General features: G+C 43.2%; 1 protein-coding gene across 1 annotated transcript; it reads left to right on the top strand.

Moving 5' to 3' along the window:
- Positions 1 to 9,998: 9,998 nt before the first annotated feature.
- On the top strand, positions 9,999 to 17,066 carry CCDC70 (coiled-coil domain containing 70). Its single transcript, XM_059826179.1, is given in 4 exon segments — positions 9,999 to 10,097; positions 10,835 to 10,993; positions 16,537 to 16,720; positions 16,723 to 17,066. Coding segments are annotated over 4 exon segments (786 nt in total).
- Positions 17,067 to 17,371: the final 305 nt, after the last annotated feature.

Below are 17,371 nucleotides of genomic sequence, written 5' to 3'. Positions count from 1 at the left end.
TTCTCTCTAAAAATACCTACTTCCCAAGTCCAAAGATACCTGAGCACTTTCAGCAACAGCAGATGCTCCCTCCTGTGCACAGTAATATTTCCAGGAAGACAGATGCTCCCTTGAACGATTTAGCTCCCCATGGGCAGAAATTAAAACCTTTGGACAGGCGAGGAGGTCTGGCCAGGCAGCTACAAACATTGGTCAGAAACTGATTTCAGCTATTTTAGTAAAGGATGAAGGACCACTGAGGCAGAGCAGTCACCCACCCACTTTGAAGACCCTGCCCATTGGTACATGGTGGAAATGGCAGTGTCACCAAAGAGCAAAGCCTGTGCTCACTGCACAGAGCCCTTGCTGGGACAGCAGCAAATGATTGAATACAGACACACACACACACACGTGCACACACACAAATTTGTCGCCATCTAATGGGTAGCATCTAATGCCCCAGAAAGGGCATGGACTCAAGTCCCACCTCTACTGGACTCCTTGGCTGGGAATCAGGTCCAAATTGGAGGTACCAAAATGTTGCTGTCAAGATGTCCCAGCTCCTGTGAAGGCCAATGGAGAGCTGCTCAGTACATCCAGTGGGATCTGTGGTGGGATTCAAGTCACCGTGAGGCAGCATATGCTTTCGGCCAGCTGAATCACTCTCCGGACACCACTGGCACATAGACACCAGCAACTGGGCACCTACATGCAGTCTGGATCTGAATTGTACCACCCATCCATCTCATGGCTTTGGATGGATGTCATGCCAACACACAGTAACGTGTCCCCTGCGGGCTCCTGTTTGCGAAGTGTGGGTGAGCCTCGGAGCAGAGACTTCCTCTCCCCACACATCGCCTGCCCACCAATGACACTGGGGCTATAATCTGAACTGGGATCTGGACGTGCTTCTGCAGTACAACCCAAGAGAGCAGGGGGTGCCAGGACTGTGCGGGGCTTTGGGCAAAGTTGCTGGGTGCCTCTTTGTCTCCTGGAACCTCTTTGTTTCCCAGGTGTTGCTGCTATGGCAGGGGCTGGTTGTCAATCCCACAGAAGGCAATTCGGAGGTGAAAAGGGTCCTGGAAATTCTCATGCATACGCAGAATGCATCCAAATGTCCAAGTCACAAGAATGGCTCATGATTTCCTCCCAAGAAAGGGCGTTGAGAGCTTCCCACGCCTCGTCCTTGAAAGGAAAAGCATGAGGTGGTTTTACTGGTGTGCCAGAGAGCAAAGTTTTATGCATCTAGTCCTTCCCAGGAAGGTTGCTACTGGTAGCAGTGATGTTGAAAGCACTTTTGAATGAAATCCATCTCCACATTTTACCAGGAAATCTGTGTTGAAATGGCAAAGGATGAGGAGTTGAAAACTGAAAGACCCTCTTTGTCCTCTTTGGCAACAGAATTTACTTTGTGAGAAGTATTGAGGAAAATCAGAATAGAAAGAAATAATATATCCTGCTACTGCAACTCCATGGATTAATGGCAAGAGCTGGAATGTCAAAAATTTATACCCAAAGTTTTCACCACGTCACCGCCGCACACAGTGTTTATTGTGCTGTTTTCTGCACTTGCGTCACCAAAACCTCTTGTCTAGAAAAACGATGCTTTCCTTAAAGTTCAGAAAGTATTTGACTAAATAGTATTTTCTCCATCATCAGTGTTTTCCAGCTGTAGTGTCAAACGGGGAGCTATAGCAGGAACATACAGCATATGAAAACATTCTGGAAGGAAGAAACAGCCCCTGGAGGAAGGGATGAAGCAAACTGAGAGAAGAAGGAAAAACCTTTCTACAAACCATTTGCAAACCATTTGCAAAGAGGGAAATATCTCATCTGGGAAGAAGAATAACAAGAGGCTTGCCAGGACAGCGAGACTTTCTTAATGAACAGGATTGTATCTGAACTATTCCCATATAAAAATTTTTTTTCTGAACATCAGAGCCATCCCACAAGAAAAAAGTATTTTGGTAGAAGCTGTTTCTAGCTGAAGTACTGTGACCTTTGAAGGTCTGAAAAAGCCTTGAAACAGAATACACTGGAACAGATTTCCAAGGGTTATCTCCTAGCAGTCATGGTGCTTTTTAATCTTGGTTTGTCCTGCAGTCCTCTCGAAGCATCTCATTCTTTATGCCTGTCCTCAGTTGCTAGCTGGATAGTCGTTTTTATCATCAAACAAGCTGGATTACTGAGACGAATTTGTCTCAAGGTCTCATGAACAGAGAGATCACTGTGACTCAGTGAAGCACTCTACAACCAAACAGAAACTAAACAGCTTCCTCTAAATGTTAATGCAATTTCAACAGAAAAATAGAGACAACTTCATCTGTCAGTAAAGCACCTCTTACACATTCTGCAGTATCAGGGGCTGAGTTGCACTAAATGCATTTGCAGTTCATATAATTAAAGTATTGCACACTTTCATAGAGAAGCTCAACTGACCAAAATTTCAAGGACTAGAAACATAAATCCAGGTTAAAATACCTACAATAAAGACAGGCCTGATTTTCAAATTCCCTCATCCACCACTTCTTCCCAATGACTTTAGCAGGAGCAACCCGTTTAGAAGTCAGGCTACGCTTTTAAAGCAAGCTTCCAGGTAGATTTAGGATCACGTATTTACTTTTGAAAGCTGCCTGGACTCAGCTGTATCTGTGCTTAGCTTTACCTCCATCACTTGGTTTTGTTCAAATAACACGAGATACAGTAGCACTTACATTGGGTGCCAAATTTACACACACAACTGTAATGGCATAATTTAAGCATGTGTCTAACATTTAGCGTAAGTGCTGTTCATGTTTTCTAGCCAGTTTCCCTAAACCAAGAGGGGAGCCAGCGAGGGTAATACTACCCATGGATGGGTGTTCTTCAGAAACGACCAGCTTGAAAATGAAGCAAAGCACCAGTCGTGGCTAAGAATGTGCCAGGAGCCCAGTGACTCCTTCCAGCTCCACCCAGCATCACTTGACTTCCAATCAATGGTTTGAAACTTCGTGACATTGCATCACTGTAGGTGATGACCAATGGGTCATAGTCACCAGTGGGCGTCAGATACCCAGCTGTCATAAGGACTGCACTTCCATAAGTATTGCACGTCCCTGTTATAGAATTTTACAAATGCTAAGTTTTCCAGTAGCATGACCACCGTTACTAGATATCTTCGGGACTTTATTTTTTTGACAGTAGGAGATGGTAAGAGGAAGAAGACTAGTAAGAGTCATACCAAGTAGAGAGATAATTTTATCAATTTCATTTTATATCTATCCATCAGACCTTACTCTAGTAAGAGAACAGATCTAAACTAGCATCAGACTTGTTAACCATTAGTTCTGCACTCTTAGAGATGTCTGCAGAAACCAAATGACTATTATTTTGATGACAATTGAAAGAGTGTTTGCAGACTTGTGGAACAAAATGATATAATTCAGTAATTTTCTGTGAGATAATAATGATGTTCTAATTGAAAAATGTACTCTGATATAATTATCCTACATCTTTATAAGCCTGCCTCAGGAGTGCAGTAAAAGAACAAATGGGAATATTTTTACCATACCATGTATGGTAAAAAGAGAAAAAGCTCTCAAAGTTTTATTTGTATCACTTGATACATGTTCAAGAGATGGAAGCCTCATAATAGCAAAATGTTTTCCTGATTTGGTCTGGTAACCTCTTGGGGCAGGATCCAAAGGAAGCTTTAGCCACATAAACCAGAGACAGACTTGAAGGTGGGACTCGTGCATACACATGGGTGCCCCATGCCCTGGTATGCATTGGGATATCTCCCCTGGCTTCCACCTGCAGCTCCCAAAGGACATAGGTCTCCTATGTGTTATCTTCTGCCAGTCCATCTGCAGATAGGTTATATATTCCTGAGTGTCTAAAATGGCACTGGATGCCTGTGTTTAGGCACCTGGGTTACTTCCTCCATGTTAGAGTGAATTGCTTTCCTAATGAGTTATCCAGCTAAACCCTGGAAGGGCAGAAGGGAAGAGGAATCATAGAATCATGGAATCATTTAGGTTGGAAAAGACCCTTAAGATCATTGAGTCCAACCATAAACCTAACGTTGCCATGTCCCACTAAACCATGTCCCTAAAATATCATATATGAGGAAACGACTCCTTGTTTCTCCCTGCGCTAGGTTGCTGCTCCTCCATCTGCCATGTTTTCAAGAGCAAGTCTGCTCTGCTTTTGCAAAGAAACCAGTCTGAAATTGCTGTGCAGGGCAGGCTGCCCCCAGGACAGGCTCAGGCCCTGGATCCACAGGGAAGGACAGGACGTGATCACCTGTGGTTTCCCTGTGGGTTAGCGCTGGGAGATCCTACTTCTACACACAGGTTTCTGGGATTATCCTTCTGTCAAACAGTTGTCTCTGTGCATGCTACAGCAGCAGTTTAGCTCTGGCTCTTTGACTCTGCTGCAGCACCAACGCTGACTTGTAAGCACCTATGCCCACCACATGGCCCTCTGGCTGGTTTGGGGAAGATATCCTACTGTATAATCCAAAAGCTGCCTCATCATCATGTTGCTAAGAGTAAAACTAGGCAGCGTGAAAGCCCATATGGCTTCCTACCACCTGCAGCAGTGCAAGTTCTGGGTCAAGCAAGGCCTATGTCAGAGCCCATGCAGTGCTGTGGGACACTGGATATGTGCGCAACCTATCCAGGCTACAGAGGACCTCACCTAAAATATGAGTAATATCTTCTAGGCTAGTGAGCATGGCAAAATTAGCTAAGCATAAGCAACACGACCTTCATTTTAAAGAAGAGACAGTGTATTTGCAGTTGTTAATGGGTTGGCAGCCACTGCTGGGGATTACAGGGATGGCTGGAACTGAACTGCTGTTAGCCTAATTGCTGCTAACGACAATCCCGTGGAGCAGAAACGCAACATGTCCTATTTACTGACATTTTTGCCGTGAGTGAAGAGGAACTGCCAACCCAGGACCCCCCAGAAAGTGCAAGGAGAGTGGAGCGATGTCAGGAACCCCTTTGGTGAAGGAGAATGGCTGCTGCTTCAGCAGTTCCTCTGAAACTCAAGTAATGACAGGGTCCTGGAAATTAGTTTTTGGCACATTTTCTCACCTAAGTTTTCTGGTCTTCTAGGCTCATGGTGGGGTATCACTAACCTCCCCCCCGAGATGAGACAGCCCAGCTGGGTGTGCACACCACTTGGTATCCTTCTCACACCGAGCAGGGACAAACCAGTGGGCCCAGGAACTCCATGAGACTGAAGCTGATCACATAATCACAGAATCACAGAATCACTATGGTTGGAAAAGACCTGTAAGATCATCAAGTCCAACCATCAACTAACACCACCATGCACATTAAACCATGTCCCACAATGCCTCATCCACACGTTCCTTGAACACCTCCAGTGATGGTGACTCCACCACCTCCCTAGGCAGTCTGTTCCAATGCCTAACAACCCTTTCAGTGAAAGAATTTTTCCTAATAACCAGCCTGAACCTCCCCTGGTGCAACTTGAGGCCATTTCCTCTTGTCCTGTCACTCATCACTTGGGAGAAGAGACCAACACCCACCTCTCTGCAACCTCCTTTCAGGTAATTGTAGAGAGCGATGAGGTCTCCCCTCAGCCTCCTCTTCTCCAGACTGAACAACCCCAGTTCCCTCAGCTGCTCCTCATAAGACTTGTGCTCCAGACCCCTCACCAGCTTCGTTGCCCTTCTCTGGACACGCTCCAGCACCTCAATGTCCTTCTTGTAGTGAGGGGCCCAAAACTGAACACAGGATTCGAGGTGTGGCCTCACCAGCGCCGAGTACAGGGGCACGATCACCTCCCTGCTCCTGCTGGCCACACTGTTTCTGATACAGGCCAGGATGCCGTTGGCCTTCTTGGCCACCTGGGCACACTGCTGGCTCATCTTCAGCCAGCTGTCAATCAACACCCCCAGGTCCTTTTCTGCAGGGCAGCTTTCCAGCCACTCGTCCCCAAGCCTGTACTGTTGCATGGGGTTGTTGTGACCCACGTGCAGGACCCAGCACTTGGCCTTGTTGAATCTCATACAATTGGCCTTGGCCCATCGATCCAGCCTGTCCAGATCCCTCTGCAGAGCCTTCCTACCCTCCAGCAGATCAACACTCACGCCCAACTTGGTGTCATCTGCAAACTTACTGAGGGAGCACTCGATCCCCTCATTGAGATCATCAATAAATATATTAAACAAGACCAGCCCCAACACTGAGCCCTGGTGTTGTAAATATTCTGATTTTTTAAATCAAAATATGATTATATAGAAAAGGTTAAATATAATTAATAGATAAATAAGATAGGATTGTTAAGTTAGCAACAATAACCATAGGAACCTCACCAGGGAGTCGCCGTTCCATACTGAGGAACTAACAGTAACGAGATGGAACGATGAAGAATTGAATAGAAAAGTTTTGTTTGAGTCTTGTAACAGTGTGACCTGATATGCACCAGTGATGCTGCTTGAAAAATCCCCCTTTACCCTCCCATCTTGATATGAATATCAAGAATGCCAATCGATAGATACTAATAGAAATAAACATTGATTATTCATAGGCGTGGAAATTGACAGAAACTTATAAGCTAGAAAAGTGATTATTAAAAGATTAAGATTTTATATATATATATATATTTTCTGTCTAAGGGTAACTAGGTATGAGCTATCCCTGATTTAATCATAAACTAGCTATGAACAATGTAGCATTGTGAAGAGGTAGAATTTGCTTGTCAAAGGGAATGACAAGTTGTAGGCCTGGTCAGTAAACCGGGGAAAACTTAAGAAGATTCCAAGAACGGGATTTTGCAACCAACCTGAGCATGCGCAAAGATTGAGTTCAACTGAAGGACACCATGAGGAAGACTATGGACGACCACCAGAGGACCTTAGATGACCACCTGTGTACCTGAAGGCGCATGCGTCACGAGCATTTACATATATTAATGAGTTCTCGGAAATTGTATGAATATGTTAATTGTTTCTTGGAAAATATGATGAATATGTATACTTTGATTGTATATAACTTCGATAGCGGAGAAGCTAGGTGGAGCGATCCCCTGTGCGTCCAGCGCTGCAATAAAGAAGTGCCTGCTCACCTACATACATTGTGTAGATGAGTTTTTATATTACAGATTTGTAACAGTTTTGGCACCCCAGATGGGACCTTGCGAGTGAGACTGGAAGGGATCGAGCGTGGATCAGACTCCAGCCGGCACCGAGGGATTCTCGGAGGAGGACCATCTTCCTCGACCCAAAAGCTCCTCGCAACGTTCCCTGGAGAAATAAAAAGGTAAGGCACTTCTTTTCTTTTTTTTGGAATTAATGTGTTGCATTTTGCAACATCTGGTTTTGGATTCCGGAATTTTGGAATTGGTGTGTTGCATTTTGCAACATTCGGTAGCCTGCCCGTAAGGCGCGGCGAAAGCTTCGCAGGGTTGGGGCTTGGAGGGTACCCCTATGTGGAATGGGAGCCTAGGCGTCTGCCCGTAAGTCATAAGCGAAAGCTATTGCTGGGTTGGACATTTGGAAATTGGACAATTGTCTCTGGTATTTAATTTATATTGGTTATGTATTTGATATTCTATGCTAATTTCGTATTGGTATTAGGATTCAAATATTGGTATTAGTAAAGGTATTATTTATATTGGTATTGGTTTTGGTATTTGATATTCTATGCCAATTTCATATTGGTACTAGAATTCAAATATTGGTATTGGTAAAGGTATTATTTATATTAATATATAATTATATATTTATTAAATAATATATTTCTTATTTTTATATATATATAAGTGTGTATATATATATATAGAATGGTGCTAACAAAATTGTTCAAGAGTAAGAATGTGGGGAATTTAACTATTGATGAGACGTCACTTTTGGAATGTTTGTTAGCACATTGGAATAAGCTGCATGGTGATTTAAGCAAGAGTCAAATGATTGAATATTGTAATCATTGGTGGCCTTAAGAAGACCAGGAGAAGTGGCCAAAGAATGGGACTTTGAATTATAATACTATCTTGCAATTGATGTTGTTTTGTAGAAGGGAAGGAAAATAGAAAGAAATACCGTATGTGGATTTGTTCTTTTACTTAAGGCAGTGAACCGATTGGCAGAAGGAATGTAAGTTGATAAGTCGAGATAATTTAGTGATGGCTTTAGCTGTTGAAAAGATATGTGAAAGTTCCGTTTTCTGTTGTTGATTTAATGGCATGAAAACAGGCAGCAGGAATATATAGAGAAGATCCGGAAAGGGTAGCTAGAGTTGTGGAAATGATTATTAGGACTCAGGATCCCGATTGGAATGATTTGCAAGTGATATTCGATAACTTATTAGACAGCACTGAAAAACAGATGGTGTTAAAGACGGCAAAGATACAGGCAGAGGCAGCAAGTGTAAGTGGTGTACTTACTGGAACCCTAGGACAAAATTTCCCTTTGGGCAATTGGATCCCCAATGGGATCCGAATGTTGTGGATCACAGACAGAAATTGGCTCGTTACCAAGAATGGGTACTGTATGGAGTTAAGCATGCACCGCCAAAAGCTATGAATTTGTCAAAACTATATGAAGTAAAACAAGATAAAAACGAATCCCCTTCATTATTCCTGGAAAGATTAAAAACTACTGCCAGGAAATATACTAATTTGGACCCTGAAAAACCAGAAGAGGCTGTTTAATTGACTTCTATCTTTATGGGGCAATCAGCCCCAGATATAAGAAAGAAAATCCAGAAATTGAAGGGGGAAGATTCAAGGGATCTGAATAAGCTGCTTGAAGTGGCATGGAGAGTCTATAATAATCGGGAGAAAGAAGAGGAACAGAAAAAGGAGAAAGAAAGGAAAGTTAGGGAAAATAGGTTGTTGGCTGTTTTAACGGGAAGTTTGATAAGAGGCAGAGGAAGGGGACAAGTGAAGGGAAGAGGAGGTTTTAGGAATGCCGGGGAAAGAAGATTTGATAAGTCATTAGGGATAAATCAGTGTGCATACTGTTGGGAAGAGGGGCATTGGAGGAGAAATTGCCCCAAATTGAAAGCAAGTCAGCAGGAAGCTGTGAGAATGATGACTTTGGATGAATGAAGGGGACCAGAGGGGAGCCCAGCTGAGCCTCTGGTCACAATCAAGCTGGGAAACTCTGCAGTAGAATTTTTAGTAGATACTGGGGCAACATATTCTGTTTTAAACACCTGTAAAGGGAAATTAGGAAATAAAACTGCAAATGTCATTGGAGCGACCAGGAAACAAGAAGAAAGGCCATTCCTAAAACCCCTTAATTTGAAATTTGGAAATAAAGTAATTACACATGAATTTCTATATACGCCAGAATGTCCGATGCCCTTGTTGGGACGAGATCTGCTTTCTAAATTAAATGCACAAATAATTTTTGAAAAAGGGGACATTTATTTAAAGATACCTGAATCAAAGACAGGGGATATATATTAATGATACAAGAAAAACCGAAAATGAAAGAAATACCACAAGAAGTAGATGAGGCTGTGATACCTACGGTCTGGAACACTGAAATACCTGGAAGATTGAAGGTAGCCCAGCCTGTAAAGGCTGAATTAAAAGAACATGCCAAACCGATAAGAATAAAATAATACCCAATAAAATCAGAAGCTAGGCAAGGAATTAAGAAATTAATTGATAAATTTTTGGAATGTGGAATTTTGGAAGAATGTGAATCCGAATATAATACTCTAATCTTACTGGTTAGGAAGCCTTCAGGTGAATACAGATTAGTTCAGGATTTAAGGGCAATAAATCAGATAGTAAAGGATATTCATCCTGTGGTTGCGAATCCATATACCCTTTTAACAACTTTAAGGGAAAGTCATCAGTAGTTTACAGTGCTTGATTTAAAAGATGCTTTCTTTTGTATACCTCTGGAAAAGGAAAGTAGAAAATTGTTTGCCTTTGAGTGGGAGAATCCACAAACAGGATGAAGAACATAATTAACATGGACCAGACTACCACAAGGATTTAAGAACAGCCCGACTATCTTCGGCAATCAACTAGCAAAAGAGCTCGAGATGTGGAAACAAAGCAATCCAGAGTTACCCGGTCATCTGCTTTTACAGTACGTGGATGATATACTGATCGCCACCGAGGACAGAGCAACCTGCATAAAGGTAACAATAGACCTTTTAAACTTTCTGAGACTTAATGGGTACAAAGTATCCAGAAACAAAGCACAAATAGCAAGTCAAGTTGTAATATATCTGGGCTTTGAAATTTCAAAAGGACAACGACAGTTGGGAACAAACCGAAAAGAAGCCATCTGTAATATACCAGAACCGAAAAGCGTTCATGAATTGAGGGCCTTTCTGGGAATGACTGGATGGTGCAGGCTATGGATCATGAACTATGGTCTAATAGCTAAGCCATTGTATGAGGCCCAGAAAGGGACACGTCCCTTTGAGTGGGGCCCAGAACAGCGAAGGGCCTTTAAAGATCTGAAACAGGCCCTGATGACTGCTCCTGCTTTGGGACTTCCGGATTTGACTAAATATTTCCAGTTGTTTGTTCATGAAAGGCAGCATCTGGCCCTGGGAGTACTGACCCAACGGATGGGAAGCTGGAAGAGACCAGTGGGGTACTTTTCCAAGCAATTGGACACAGTAAGTAAAGGATGGCCTACCTGTCTTCGGGCAGTCGCTGCTACGGTAATGCCCGAAAGTTAACTCTGGGACTGACAATAGTGGTATATATACCACACATGGTGGTGACTGTTTTGGAACAAAAGGGGGGTCACTGGCTTTCTCCCAACAGGATGATGAAGTATCAAGTAATATTGACGGAGCAAGATGATGTGGTACTAAAAACAACTAACCTAGTTAACCCTGCAGTTTTCCTGAATTCTGTGCAGGAAGAAGGACAATTGGAACATGACTGTTTAACTACTGTTGAACAGGTGTATTCCAGCCAACAGGACCTGAAGGACACACCATTGGAGAATCCTGACTGGGAACTCTACACAGATGGTAGCAGCTTTGTGGAGAATGGAATTCGCTACGCTGGATATGCGGTAACAACGGAGAAATCAGTCATAGAGGCTAGTGCTTTGCCCAGCAACACCTCAACGCAAAAGGCAGAGTTGATAGCCTTGACGAAGGCGTTAGAACTGAGCGAAGGAAAGAAAGTAAATATTTGGACTGATTCAAAGTATGCTTTTGGTGTAGTGCATGTCCATGGAATACTGTGGAAAGAAAGAGGACTATTATCCTCTCAAGGGGCAAACATCAAATACAAAGAGGAAATATTGAAATGGCTACAAGCAGTCCAGAGACCAACAAAGGTGGCAATCATGCACTGTAAAGCACATCAATCAGGCAATATGAAAGAAGCTATAGGGAACAGATTAGCTGATAAAGTAGCTAGAGGAATAGCAAAAAGGAATGCCTTACAAATGGCATTAATTCCCACAAAAAAACCCCATTACACTACCAAAAGAGAAACCAAAATATTCAGAGGAAGATGAGAAATTAGGAAAATTATTAGAAGCAAAAAGGAATTTAGCAGGATGGTGGGTCACAGCTCAGGGACAGGTAGTAATCCCCCCACTTCTGGTGAGAGAGATATTACAGACAAAACATAAAGAGTGTCATTGGGGCCCAGAAGCATTTATCACTTTTTTAAAGAAATATGTGGTATCTATAAGAATGTTAGAAATGGCTAAAATGATTTCTGCCAAATGTGAAATTTGTTTGCGAAACAATCCAGTGATAAAGAGAAAAGTTCCAATGGGTACCTTGAAAACGGGAGTGAAACCTGGAGACTACTGGCAAATCGATTTTTCAGAATTACCCAGACAAAAGGGGTATCGATACATTCTGGTGGGGGTTGATACTTTTACAGGATGGCCTGAAGCTTTTCCTTGTTGGACCAATCAAGCAAAGGAAGTCATCAAATGATTGTTACAAGAAATAATTCCAAGATTTGGGGTATCTATTGGAATACCTTCTGATAGAGGCCCACATTTTGTTGCCAAAGTAGTACAAAATGTTAGTAAAGTTCTGGGAATCACTTGGAATTTACATACCCCCTGGAGGTCTCAATCAAGTGGAAAAATAAAAAGAATGAATCAGACATTAAAAAGGCAAATTAACAAAATATGTCAGGAGACAAACTGGCTACTACAATTAGTAATTGGCTAAATTACAACAGCCTTTGCAATCTTCCCTATTGGCTTTAGGAACTAATCAATGGCTGTTGTCAAACATACTACCAAAATGGGAAAAGGTGAATGTGGAAGACCATGAATTGATTATAGATGCACTCGGTGTGGTCCAAGATAACATATCTTTGGCTCTCAGTTGCATCCAGGCACAGCTGTGGGCACAATCAGTGGCTGCTTCAATCATAAGAGAAGGTGAAGAAAGCACTCTCCCTACCGAGATTCGAAAAATAATTTGAGATATTGCCATTAATTTAGAGGAAAAACTCCAGTCCTGGTGGAATTTGGTAAACTTTACCTACGATCCCATCACAAATACAGCCACAACCGTTGTATTAACTATACATAATGCATCAATAAATCCAATTTACCCTGTTACTGCATTAGGATTAAAGCACAATGGAACCATACTCTATCCATTTAAACATAGAGTGTGGGCCCAAAAGGTGGGACAGAAGTGGCAAACTGTGGATTTGGAATCTTGTGTTGTACGAGAACAACAAGGGTTCATCTATGAAGATAATATAATCAGAGGTCAGGATATCTGTTTAGATACTGAGCAAAACGTTTGCCATTTTGAGACTCGCCCTGATGAAAACCCCGAAACAGTGATCATATATATTGGTAAGGGATGTGTATGCTTGAGAACAACCTGTGATTTTATATCCGTAGATGATGTAGTTACAGATACTAGGAATCACTCAAATTTTTGTGTTTGTAATTTTACTAGAATAACAGGATGTGACTTCTCTTATTTGGCTCCAGTCACATCTCACCAGCTTTTGCAATCTAATTATACCTTAATTCAGGAATTGTTGCCTACACCCATTGGAATGAATCTCACTTTAGTGAAATAATTGTTACAACACCAAGATTTAATCAAAATTTTGAAAAAGGTCAAGGAAAATGGACAAAGAACTTTAATAACTGTATACCACAATGTGAAAGAGATACATCGTGTTTTAGAGAGAGTGGAAAAGGATGCAGAACATAAATGGTGGGACACGCTTTTTGAATGGTCACCTACTGCTACAGTGTGCTGGTTTCGGCTGGGGTAGAATTAACTTTCTTCATAGCAGCTAGTATGGGGCTGTGTTTTGGATTTGTGCTGGCAACAGTGTTGATGATACAGGGATGTTTTAGTTACTGCTGAGCAGTGCTTGCACAGAGTCAAGGCCTTTTCTGCTTCTCATCACCAACGAGTAGGCTGGGGGTGCACAAGAAGTTGGGAGGGGACACAGCTGGGACAGCTGACCCCAACTGACCAAAGGGATATTCCATACCATATGACGTCATGCTCAGCATATAAAGCTGGGGGAAGAAGAAGGAAGGGGGGGATGTTCAGAGTGACAGTGTTTGTCTTCCCAAGTAACCGTTACGCGTGATGGAGCCCTGCTTTCCTGGAGATGGCTGAACACCTGCCTGCCCATGGGAAGTGGTGAATGAATTCCTTGTTTTGCTTTGCTTGCGTGTGCAGCTTTTGCTTTACCTATTAAACTGTCTTTATCTCAACCCACGAGCTTTCTCACTTTTACTCTTCCGATTCTCTCCCCCATCCCACCTGGGGGGAGTGAGTGAGCGGCTGTGTGGTGCTTGGTTGCCAGCTGGGCTTAAACCACAACATACAGGCATCCTAAATAAGTTATGCCGCCCTATTGTGGTTCTCCTGATATTAATTCTAATCAGTCTTATTCTACCAGTAATATTATATATTATAAATTGGAGGATGATGAACCATTTAACTCATTTGACATCTGTACTTGAAACATATAATATGCTTAACTGATTAAAATGAAAGTATTGAAATGATTTTCAAAACTTTCAAAGGGGGGAACTGTTGTAAATATTCTGATTTTTTAAATCAAAATATGATTATATAGAAAAGGTTAAATATAATTAATAGATAAATAAGATAGGATTGTTAAGTTAGAAACAATAACCATAGGAACCTCACCAGGGAGTCGCCATTCCATACTGAGGAACTAACAGTAACGAGATGGAACGATGAAGAATTGAATAGAAAAGTTTTGTTTGAGTCTTGTAACAGTGTGACCTGATATGCACCAGTGATGCTGCTTGAAAAATCCCCCTTTACCCTCCCATCTTGATATGAATATCAAGAATGCCAATCGATAGATACTAATAGAAATAAACATTGATTATTCATAGGCATGGAAATTGACAGAAACTTATAAGCTAGAAAAGTGATTATTAAAAGATTAAGATTTTTTATATATATATATATTTTCTGTCTAAGGGTAACTAGGTATGAGCTATCCCTGATTTAATCATAAACTAGCTATGAACAATGTAGCATTGTGAAGAGGTAGAATTTGCTTGTCAAAGGGAATGACAAGTTGTAGGCCTGGTCAGTAAACCGGGGAAAACTTAAGAAGATTCCAAGAACGGGATTTTGCAACCAACCTGAGCATGCGCAAAGATTGAGTTCAACTGAAGGACACCATGAGGAAGACTATGGACGACCACCAGAGGACCTTAGATGACCACCTGTGTACCTGAAGGCGCATGCGTCACGAGCATTTACATATATTAATGAGTTCTCGGAAATTGTATGAATATGTTAATTGTTTCTTGGAAAATATGATGAATATGTATACTTTGATTGTATATAACTTCGATAGCGGAGAAGCTAGGTACGCACACTAGGTGGAGCGATCCCCTGTGCGTCCAGCGCTGCAATAAAGAAGTGCCTGCTCACCTACATACATTGTGTAGATGAGTTTTTATATTACAGATTTGTAACACTGGGGGACTCCGCTTGTGACTGGCTGCCAACTGGATTTCACTCCATTCACCACGACTCTCTGGGCTCGGCCGTCCAGCCAGTTTTTTACCCAGCGAAGAGTGCACCTGTCTAAACCACGATTTGCGAGCTTCTCCAGGAGAATGCTGTGGGAGACAGTGTCGAAGGCTTTACTAAAGTCCAGGTAGACAACATCCACAGCCTTCCCCTCACCCACTAGGCGGGTCACCTGGTCATAGAAGGAGATCAGGTTGGTCAAGCAGGACCTGCCTTTCATGAACCCGTGCTCATGATGCCTGCCACCTTCTTTTATCCACTCCAACCAAAATTCTCATGTATTCACCCCAAATCCCCCAGCAGGTCCACCACAAACTTGCTACTCACAAGAGCTCATCCCAGCTACTGTGAAGGAGCTTTTCACCCTCTGGCCTGTTCAGTGATTGTGGAGGTGGGGAGAGGCAGGAGCTGGCCAGATGTCACTAGAAGACTCTTTGATCATACCTAAAATGCTGGGGAAGAGGATGGGGTGTGTCCCTGCCAGTGCCCAGCTCATCTTTTGGAGAGGGGAGAAGCATGCGATGAGGAGGGTCTACGTCTCCAGCACAGCATAAGTGTGATGGCAGTGTCACACGCTGGTGGGCACAGGGCCTCGAGGGGCAGCATGTTTACCAGGATGCATGGGAGCTCTTGCAGCTTCGGCTGTCTGTCCATGCTGTCACCGTGCCCTGGAGCTGTCACGCAGGCACAGGGCACTCCCCACCTTCTCAATCCTCATGCAGAAGAGGTGCATATTGCCATTAGCTGCATTGCATCTGCTGCCCCTGGGGCCTTTCCTGATGGTAAGCGAGGGATAGACAGGCTCATAACATATTAATAAGCAAGAGCTTTTTATTTATAAGGCAACCTGCTCCCTGCTATGGAGCCGGAGGCACTGTGCAATAAGTCATAATAAATCTAATGAAACAGTATAAATATGTAACCAGCTTTAATCCTTGCTGTAGAATTATTAGGCAGATTAGTGAATGGAAAATTATATTTTTGTTTTCTCTTCATTGTTCAAGTTTCTTGTGATTCTGGAAGCTGTAAATTTTTGGGAGGAGTCTGTGAAGGGACAGGAGACATAGCCAAAGGTCAGAGAGGTGAGAGTTCCTCAAGCACCAGAGGAAAAGGGCAGAGGTGTCTGTCCTTCAGACAGGGACCCACTGATCGGGGCCGGGGCAGGCAGCGCAGTGCCAAAGGCTGGTCCCAGCACAGCCCCTCACCCCTCTCCAAACCAGCAGCACCTGAAGTCATGGTGGGGAGTGACTTAGAGAAATCCTGGCCTTTGCCCTGCATGGCTCACGTTGACTTTGAGGTGCCACTGCAGTTTGTGCTGGCTGAGCCCTCGGCAGGGCTTTCTTTTCTGCTCGTGGTAAACGTCTTCACTTGAGGTATGAAGTCGTTTCAAGCCAGCTATGATATAGGTTTGGGTGATGTCATCACTGACACCCATCACTCTCCTCTGTTGGGACACAGGGCGAGAGGCGGGGGGCCAGGCTGGGTCTCTGCCCCCTCCATCAGCGACGAGTACGCAAACCAGAGCTGCCATTGCCAGCTGATGTCCTGCTCTCCCTACTGCACCTCCCGCCAGCAGAAGCTCATCAAGAAGCTGCAGGCTGAGAAAGCCTTTTGGGAGGAGATTCAGAGTTTTCAGGAGACAATGAAAAGCTTTTGGAAGAAGATCAAGGGCTTTCAGGAAAAAATCAGAGATTTCAAGATGGCCATCCAAGCCTTCTGGGAGGAGGAAGCTGCCTTTCGTCAGGAAGAAAAGCTCTTCAGGAGGAAGCAGAAGCTTTCTGGAGGGTATATCGTGACTTCTGGAAGGACTATAATGCTTTCTGGAAGAAGAATAAGGATTTCTGGAAAGAAGATCAGCTTTTCTGGGAGAAAGACAGAGTCCTTCTGGATGAGGACAGAGTCCTATGGGCAGAAGAAGCAGCTCTGTGGGCAGATGAAACATCTCTTCTGGAAGAGGAGAGAGCTCTCTGGAAAGATGAGGAGGTCCTCCAGGAAAACAAAAGAACCCTAAAGGAGTATGAAATGTTGATCTGGGAGGAGGCCTCTGGTCCTGAGAGAGAGGCTATCTCCAGGGATGCCACTATCCACAGGGGAAAAGCATAAATTGTTCTGCTAGGCTCAGAAACGTGGAAAGCCACATACACTGATGTGGATACCTTATTTAAGCAGTGCTGCGCTTCAACCAGTTCTCTGAAATAGCATCTCTAGTTGTAGGAGTAAATCAGAGTAGGGTTTTTTTAATGTGATTTGCTTTAAGGCCATTGTGCTTATGTTTTCAGGTCATTATTGATTCCTTTGAGGTCCTGTAGCCTGAGGAATGGGGTAAACCTCTGATCTCCTGGCCTGTCACCAGGTGAAGGAGTGTGGGTGGGTAAAGCCACAAGAAGCTGAGGGCTTAATGGCTGAGA

The sequence above is a fragment of the Gavia stellata genome, chromosome 1 (assembly GCF_030936135.1).
Source record: "Gavia stellata isolate bGavSte3 chromosome 1, bGavSte3.hap2, whole genome shotgun sequence".
Lineage (NCBI taxonomy): Eukaryota > Metazoa > Chordata > Aves > Gaviiformes > Gaviidae > Gavia > Gavia stellata.
This window is presented reverse-complemented; position numbering and strand designations above follow the sequence as displayed.